We start from the raw sequence: 9481 nt of genomic DNA on the forward strand, positions 1-9481 counted from the left end.
AAAAAAAAAAAAAAAAAAAAAAAGAATAACAGAATTAAAATATCACTTATAAACCCTAATGAATGAATCTAAAAATTATCAATAACTGGTAATATTACAAAAAGAAAGAGAACCAGATACAATGTGTATCCTAATAAAATTATGCATCATGACCTTATTATTATTATTTTTTTGAGTATCCAAGGTATATTTTATTGGTATAAAACCAAAATAAGATGAGGTAATTCTCTGGTCTACCAGTTAGCTATATAGACCTAAGTGAAAAAAACATTTTTGACCGGGTGCGTTGGCTCACGCCTGTAATCCCAGCACTTTGGGAAGCCAAGGCAGGTGGATCATGAGGTCCGGAGTTCAAGACCGGTCTGGCCAACATGATGAAACCCCATCTCTACTAAAACTACAAAAAAATTTGCCGGGCATGGTGGCAGGCGCCTGTAATCCCAGCTCCTCGGGAGGCTGAGGCAGAGAATTGCTTGAACCTGTGAGGTGGAGGCTGCAGTGAGCTGAGATTGTGCCACTGCACTCTAGCCTGGGCAATAGAGCGAGACTCCATCTCAAAAAAAAAAAAAAGAAAAAAACGTTTTTGAGGAAAAAAGGAAAATGTTTTACTTATACAAAAAATACTAATTAGTTTTGTCAATAATTTATCTGACCAAAACAAAAATAGTTAAGTTTATCAAATAAGCAAAAAGTCAGTAATACTAGTGTTACAACTTCTGAAAAAATTCATAAAATTGAAAAGCAGAGAAAAATTTCTCAGGCCATCAATTTTTCTCCCTTATTAAGGGAGAAAAAAGGTCTTCACGATTCTGCTAAAAGACATCACCTAACAATGCAAGGGGTAGTCAGGGAATGTCTTAAATCTCTGTCCTATTGATGAATCATCCCCTTTGGCTCGTCCTATGAAGGAAGACTATTTAAGGTCACGATATACAGCAGCTACATGACCTGGTATAACACAACTATAATCAGTTTGCTTGTGCCTGACGCAAAAGTTCTCAACTCTTGGTCTGTGTTATGTCCAAAGTTATCCTTCATCTAATACATTCTAAACTACCCCCATGTGATCTTAGAGCGTCAATCAAGGCTACAAAAAAGATATATGTAAAGTTATTTTACTTATTTTTATTTTTTTGAGATGTCGCCCAAGCTGGAGTACAGTGGTGTGATCTTGGCTCACTGCAATCTCTGCCTCCCAGGTTCAAGGATTCTCCTGCCTCAGCCTTTTGAGTAGCTGGGACTACAGGAATGCGCTACCATGCCTGGCTAATTTTTTGTGTCTTTAGTAGAGATGGGGTTTCACCATGTTGGCCAGCCTAGTCTCTAACTCCTGACCTCAGGTGATCTGCCCGCTTCCGCTTCCCAAAGTGCTGAGATTACAGGCGTGAGCCACTGCAACTGGCCTTTTACAAATTCTTTAATTATTTTTCTGGTGGTAGAATTTTTCTACAATATAGGTATTACTGGATAAGACTTAAAAGGTTCTTCTGTGCTCTGATGGTGTGATCTAAATGACTTATGCATTGGCTGAACCTTTGTAAACATCCATTATCACTATCCTTAATTCTGAGATAAAGAAAACTTGATGATTCACAGAAATTCCTTACAATCCAAACTTCCTAGTCAACCTCAAATTGGACTTCTCTCCAGGATGTTCTTACAGAGTTGCAGAGATCTGTATCAGCCACCAAACCCATGATCCCCAAAGCTGTCTAAACCAGATTTTGCAACAATCTAACATTTGGAACTACCAGCACCACATTTCATCCTATCTTACTGGAGAATGCTACTCTGTAGAGATAATCTTGGCTTTTCTATATTCCCATCTAAGTAACTTACACCTTCAACTTATCAAATAATGGTCCAGACAGGATAAGTTCATTTTACGAATCTTTTCTTGTTTCCTTGAGATAATTCATCCCCTATCAGTCCTTGGGAAAGAGTTGAAAAAAAGAGATGCTCAGGTATTTACGGAATGAAAATATTAATGCTGGTTGATTTATAAAAATAAAAGGGATATTTAGACATGGTATAGAATTATCTAGCTAAGAAGAAATGGGAACCAGGATTCTGAAGGGGAACTCTGTTAGCCAGAAATGTCAGGATAAGGAAAGCAAATGCTCATGTCTTTTGAAAAAAAATAAAAAACAAAAACAAAAAACAAATGTCAGGAAGGCAAGAAAAAGCATCAACTCACCTCAGCCATGGCTTCCAGTATTGCAGACGGTTAGTTTTCCTTGAGGCTGTTCTCCTGAAAAAGGATAGTGTTCTGAGATTGCATGACTGGGGAAGTAAAACCCTCTAGAAACCACACTAGAGGCCAGATAAAACTACCTCCATACTTCTTGGTCTTAAGATATAACTCTAGTTAGTGGCAATATGGAACAAATCTTACTCCTTCCTCAACCCTACAAACCCCAGGCTTTAGCTGCAGCAAGATGGATCCTGGGTAACTAGATCCAAGGGAAGACAAGGACCCAGATTCATTCTCCCTCATGCAAACAATCTAAGTTCCTGCCTTAGCCAAGGGATTTGGGCCAGACCTTGTCCCACCTCAGTGATGTTGCTCTGAACCCACGATTGAGCTACTATGGCCTGCCCTGAGCTACTGACCTACTACTATGACCCAAGACTGAGCTACCATGACCTCCTTTGCGGCCCTCAGGTCCCATCATACAAATGATGCCTTTTGGTCAGGAACATAGTGCACTCAGATCAGAAAGACTTCCCTAATCAAGTCTTTTTGTTTCTCAACCCTAAAAAAGTCAACTTCCCTCACCACATGCACACACACAACACCCGCACCCACCCCTAAACACAAAGGGATGCAGGAGGCACTAATTCTTCTAGCTCTGTTTTATTTAAATATATATGCTTGTACTCCCAGCTACTTGGAAGGCTGAGGCACAAGAATCCCTTAAACCCGGGAGGCAGAGGTTGCAGTGAGCCGAGATTGTGCCATTGCACTCCAACCTGGGTGACAGGGTGAGACTCTGACTCAAAAAAAAGGAAAAAAAAAAAAAAAGGCTGGGCCTGGTGGCTCATGCCTGTAATCTCAGCACTTTGGGAGGCTGAGGCAGGTGGATCACCTGAGGTCAGGAGTTGAAGACCAGCCTGACCAACATGGAGAAACCTGTTTCTACTAAAAAAAAAAAAACAAAACAAAATTAGCCAGGTGTGGTGGCACATGCCTGTAATCCCAGCTACTCGGGAGGCTGAGGCAGGAGAATCGCTTGAAGGTTGCAATGAGCCGAGATTGTGCCATTGCACTCCAGCCCATGGGCAACAAGAACGAAACTCTGTCTCAAAAAAAAAAAAAAAAAAAAAGAAAGAAATTCAATATTTTGCTGTTGCCAAAAGGTGAGGCTGTTTTAAAATATCTGTGCTCAAAGGACTCCTTTTAAGAGTCTCCTGAAAGGTGATCCCATTAGCCAACGAATGAAAACNTGTAATCCCAGCTACTCGGGAGGCTGAGGCAGGAGAATCGCTTGAAGGTTGCAATGAGCCGAGATTGTGCCATTGCACTCCAGCCCATGGGCAACAAGAACGAAACTCTGTCTCAAAAAAAAAAGAAAGAAATTCAATATTTTGCTGTTGCCAAAAGGTGAGGCTGTTTTTAAAAATATCTGTGCTCAAAGGACTCCTTTTAAGAGTCTCCTGAAAGGTGATCCCATTAGCCAACGAATGAAAACTTACAGAATAAACAGAATACTTCTGCCACTCCTCCAGACTATGATAGTCTTTAACAGCTATCAGTCAATTTAGATAGCTGTGAAATGCTCTAAGTCTATAATAATATGTAAGAAAAAAAATTGTTATAAAGTACAAAACTTGTTATAAAGTACAAAAAAGGTAGGTGGATAAAAGTTTTTTTTTTTTTACATATAATTAGAGAGTGATTATATATGTGTTTTTTTCTTATCTTGTTTTTTATAGTTCTAGTATTAGCGGCTTGTTTCCATCTACACAGGATAAAAGAATAAACTCGGGAAGTTTGAAAAGCCAGTTAGTCCCAGAAAAAAGAAAAACTGTACCAAAGTCAGAGGACCCATCACAACAGTGGCCTCACACAATATCCCAAGATAAAAAGGAGATTCACTGCAGTTAGTACCCATACACAAAACCAAGTATAGAAATGGGATACAATAAAATAACAAATTAGGCAAATGTTCCAAATGAGAGCTTATTGCATACTGTGGGCACCACGCCACCCAGGTGTTAAGGCAAGAGACCTAGGGAACAAGCTGTTTTAGTATAATAAAATATATAAACATAGTTGTACTAAAAATAAATTATAATTATATATAAATATTATTAATCATTAGTTTGTAGCATTACTCCTTATTCCAATAATAATCTCTGTGCTACAATTATAACCTAAAAAAACCCAGGCCATACAGAGATAGAAACTAAAGGAACACGGTACAGAGATAAAAACTAAAGGGACACGGTAAAAAATGACCCAAACAAAAACGTGAGCCCTCTGTTATGCCCAGACAGGGCCACTAGAGGGCTCCTTGGTCTAGCGGTAGCGCCAGTGCCTGGGTAGGCAGCCTTTACTTAACAGACCAAGAAAAGGAGTCTCCCTTTCCCTGGGGAGTTAAAAAAACACTCTGCTGAACCACCTCTTGTAAAAGGCCTGACATCAGTCAGGCCCACCCACAGCCATCCACAGGCCTAACCGTCTCCCTGTGATGCTGTGCTTCAGCAGTCACACTCATGGTCTTCTTTCATGTTCTGCCCTGTAAACCTGGCTCCGCCTTCTAAATAACAGTAACAAAATTAGTAAAAGTACTAAAGTCTTTAAAATACATTTTAAAAAAAATGATGTAAACTGTCCCCTCTCTCTCTCTGCCTCGGCTACCAAACAGGGAAGGGCCCCGTCCAGTGGACACACGACTCGCATGACCTTACCTATCATTGGAGATGAGTCTCACCCCATACCCTGCCCCTTTGCCTTATACACAATTAAGTAACAGCATGACCAGGCATTCGGGGCCACTACCAGTCTCCGCGTTTTGGTGGTAGCTGTCCCCCAGGCCCAGCTGTCTTTTGTTCTCTTTGTCTTGTGTCTTTATTTCTACAATCTCTCGTCTCCACACACAAAGTGAAAAACCCACAGGCTCTGTAGGGCTGGACCCTACACATACTCAATCTATTATCACCTAGGAAGTAAACATTCTCTTAACAATATTAAACCCCTAATAATTATATAGCGATATTAAAAAGGGAGATTTAAGCTTTTTTTAAAAAATGCCTGGCTGGGTGCAGCAGCTCATGCCTGTAATCCCAGCACTTTGGGAGGCTGAGGCGGGCAGATCACGAGGTCAACAGGTCAAGACCATCCTGGCCAATGTGGTGAAACTCTGCCTCTACTAAAAATACAAAAATTAGCTGGGTGTGGTGGTGGGCGCCTGTAATCCCAGCTACTTGGGAGGCTGAAGCAGGAGAATCAGGAGGAGGTTGCAGTGCACTGAGATCACGCCACTACACTCCAGCGGGGCAACAGAGCAAGACTATATTTCAAAAAAAGAATAAATAAAAATTTAAAATACCACTAGCCCAGGTCAATGTATCTTAATAACAGGGGGATGAGCTGTAGTAAAACTGCAGACCATGCAAAATTTAAAGTACACATCTTGTCCAATAAATGAACTGACTTACAAAATTAAAATCTATATTAAAAATAGAAACTTACATGTCTGATGAAGTATAAAAAGAGACTCAGTCTCATGATCAACAGCTTAGGAAAGTTGAATGCACATTACTAAGTGAAAGAAGCCAATTCAAAAAGACTACATGCTGTATGATTACAACATTCTGGAAAAGGCAAAACTATGGAGACAATAAAAAGATTAGGGCCGGGCGCAGTGGCTCAAGCCTGTAATCCCAGCACTTTGGGAGGCCGAGACGGGCGGATCACGAGGTCAGGAGATCGAGACCATCCTGGCTAACACGGTGAAACCCCGTCTCTACTAAAAAATACAAAAAACTAGCCGGGCGAGGTGGCGGGCGCCTGTAGTCCCAGCTACTCGGGAGGCTGAGGCAGGAGAATGGCGGGAACCCGGGAGGCCGAGCTTGCAGTGAGCTGAGATCCGGCCACTGCACTCCAGCCCGGGCGACAGAGCAAGACTCCGTCTAAAAAAAAAAAAAAAAAAAAAGATTAGGAGCTGACAGGGAGGGAGGATCAGTCAGGGCACAGAGGCCTTTTAGAGCAATGGAATTAATATGGATGACATCATAATGGAGACACATGTCATCATACATTTGTCCAAACCCATGGATGTATAACACCAGGAGTGAACCCTAATGTAAACTATAGACTCTGAGTGATAATGGTGTGTCCACATGGGTTCATGAGTTGTAATAAATGTACCACTCTGGTGGGGAATGTTGATGACGGGGGAGACCATACATGTGTGGGTGAAAGAGGCATATGGGAAATCTCTGTACCTGCTGCTCAATTTTACTGTGAACCTGGAAGCACCCTAAAAAATAAAGCATATTAAAACAAATAACAACAAAAAAGTAAGTCCTGTCACATGCTACATGTTTGAACCCTGAGGACATTATGCTAAGTCAGGGATTTAAGCAACGTATTTAAAATAACTGGTGGCTCAAAGAATAAATTGCAATGGAAGTTAAAAATATTTTATCAGGTCAGGGGATTGAGACTATCCTGGCCAACATGGTAAAACCCCATCTCTACTAAAATACAAAAAAAAACAAATTAGCTGGGCGTGGTGGTATGCACCTGTAGTCCCAGCTACTTGGGAGGCTGAGGCAGGAGAATCACTTGAACCCAGAAGGCAGAGGCTGCAGTAAGCTGAGATCGTGCCATCACACTCCACCTGGTGAGAGAGCAAGACTCCTTCGCAAAAAAAAAAAAAAAAAAAAATTGGCTGGATGTGGTGGCTCACGCCTGTAATCACAGCACTTTGGGAGGCCGAGGCAGGTTGATCACGAGGTCAAGGAGATCGAGACCCCGTCTGTACTAAAAATACAAAAAATTAGCCGGGTGTGGTAGTGGTTGCCAGTAGTCCCAGCTACTCGGGAGGCTGAGGCAGGAGAATGGCATGAACCTGGGAGGCGGAGTTTGCAGCGAGCTGAGATGGCACCACTGCATTCCAGACTGGGAGAGAGAGTGAGACTCCGTTTAAAAAAAAAAAAAAAAATTAAACTGAATGATAATAAAAAATAACACATCAAGTTAATTTATATTAAAGCATTTAACTAATTCATTATTATATTGTATCCCATTACTACTTGGATTATTGTTGTGTGTCTACTGACTGACTAACTGCAGTGAATCCTCTTTCTATCTTGGGGTATTGTGACTGGAAAGAAGCCCGTCACAAAAACACAAATACTATTATATATGATTCCACTTACAGAGGTATCTAAGGTAGTCAAACTCATAGAAACAGAAAGTAGAACGGTGGCTGCCAGGTGCTGGGGAAAGAGGGAAATGGGACATTGTAGCTTAATAGTTATAATTCAGTTTGCAAGATGAAAAAGTTCTAAAGATCTGTTGTACAACAATATGAATGTACTTAACACTGGAATGTACATTTAAAAATTACTAGCTTGGTGTGGTGGTTCACACCTGTAATCCCAGCACTTTGGGAGGCCAAGGTGGGTGGATCACCTGAGGTCGGGAGTTTGGGACCAGCCTGACCAACATGGAGAAACCCCGTCTCTACTAAAAATATAAAATTACCTGGGCTTGGTGGCACAGGCCTGTAATCCCAGCTACTTGGGAGGCTGAGGCAGGAGATCACTTGAACCTGGGAGGCGGAGGCTGCAGTGAGCCCAGATCGCACCATTGCACTCCAGCCTAGGCAACAAGAGCAAAACTCCATCTCAAAAAAAAAAAAATATATGAAGATGGCTGGGCATAGTGGCTCATGCCTATAATCCCAGCACTTCGGGAGGCCAAGGCAGGCGATCATGAGGTCAAGAGTTCAAGATCAGTCTGACCAACATGGTAAAATCCTGTCTCTACTAAAAATACAAAGTACGCGCCTGTAATCCCAGCTACTCAGGAGACTGAGGCAAGAGAATAGCTTGAACCCAGGAGACAGAGGTTGCAGTGAGCTGAGATCATGCCCCTGCACTCCAGCTTGGGTGACAGAGTGAGACTCTGTTTCAAAAAAAAAAAAAAAAAAAAAAATTAAGATGGTAAATTTTATGTTGTGTTTTATACCACAATTAAAATGTAAACAAAATCACTAAAAAAAAAAAAAGCAAGCCGGGCATGGTGGCCCGCTGTCTGTAGTCCCAGCTACCTGGGAGGCTGTGGTGGGAGAATCACTGGAGCTCAGAGGTCGAGTTTGCAATGAGCTGTGACTGCGCCACTGCACTCCAACCTGGATAACAGAGTGACAGGCCCGTCTCTTAAAAAAAAAAAAAAAAGGAAAAATTTACATATTCAATGAGGTATAAAAGGGACCCAGTATAATGATCAGTGGCTCAGATTCCAATGAGCTTATTTTGTGGAACCAAGTCCCAGGTACCAAACACTAATTAATTAATTGAGCCCTCAGCCTTTAAATTAAGTCTGTGGTTGGTTTAATTTTCCTCATCAGATATTGGCAATTTTTGTGTTACCTCATATTTTAAGTTTTGTTAGAGATTTATTAATTTCATTAATTCCCAAAAATAAGCTTTTGCCTCTTTTAATTTTCTTCATTGTACATTCATTTTGTATTTCAATATATGCTCGTTATGTACATCAAAACAGGTATACCTTAAATATATGCAATACAAAATAAACTAAAAATTTTATATTTAGGCTGCTATTATTTCCTAGATTTTAATTTTGGGGGTTTAACTTACCAGACTTTTCCTTAGCTTCTTGAGATGAATACATAAATCATTAATTTTTCAACATTCATTTATTTATTATTCTTTTTTCTTTGAGATGGAGTCTCACTCTGTTGCCCAGGCTGGAGTGCAGTGGCACGATCTTGGCTCACTGCAACCTCCGCCTCCCGGGTTGAAGCAATTCTCTGCCTCAGCCTCCCGAGCAGACGGGATTATAGGCACCTGCCACCATACCCGGCTGATTTTATATTTTTAGTAGAGATGGGGTTTCACCATATTGGCCAGGCTGGTCTTGAACTCCTGACCTCATGATCCACCCGCCTCAGCTTCCTAAAGTGCTGGGATTATAGGCGTGAGCCACGGCACCCAGCCAACATTCATTTTTTTCTAACATATGCATTTACAGCTATATATTTTCCTCATATTCAGCTTTAGAAACATAATTTTGATGTTATTTTTCATTATCACTCAGTTTAAAATATTTTAAATATCTACTGCAATTTATTCTTTGAGTCACCAGTTATTTATAAATACATTGCTTAAATCCCAAACATTGGGATATTTCTTTGTGTTTTTTAAATTTAGAAATGGGGTCTTGCGGCCGGGCGCGGTGGCTCAAGCCTGTAATCCCAGCACTTTGGGAGGCCGAGACAGG

The 9481-nt window shown here is 41.0% G+C and overlaps 1 protein-coding gene across 10 annotated transcripts in view; it reads right to left on the minus strand.

Moving 5' to 3' along the window:
• The window catches only part of LOC108522770 (zinc finger protein 383-like), a 19907-nt gene that overhangs the window by 3554 nt on the left and 6872 nt on the right, over positions 1-9481 (minus strand). For 8 of the 10 annotated variants that reach the window (XR_001883598.1, XR_001883597.1, XR_001883596.1 and 5 more), the window contains one exon: positions 2198-2251. Coding sequence is in view for 6 of the 10 variants with exons in the window: in XM_017863202.1 (XP_017718691.1) it covers positions 2198-2206 (9 nt within the window). In the remaining 4 variants the exon portion in view is untranslated. Of the gene's footprint in view, positions 1-2197; positions 2252-5698; positions 5863-7392; positions 7416-9481 lie in introns of those variants that run through there. The other 2 variants (XM_017863203.1, XM_017863201.1) reach the window with 2 other exon arrangements.

This window comes from Rhinopithecus bieti, unplaced genomic scaffold (genome assembly GCF_001698545.2).
Source record: "Rhinopithecus bieti isolate Rb0 unplaced genomic scaffold, ASM169854v2 scaffold_67983, whole genome shotgun sequence".
In the NCBI taxonomy this organism is placed as follows: Eukaryota; Metazoa; Chordata; class Mammalia; order Primates; family Cercopithecidae; genus Rhinopithecus; species Rhinopithecus bieti.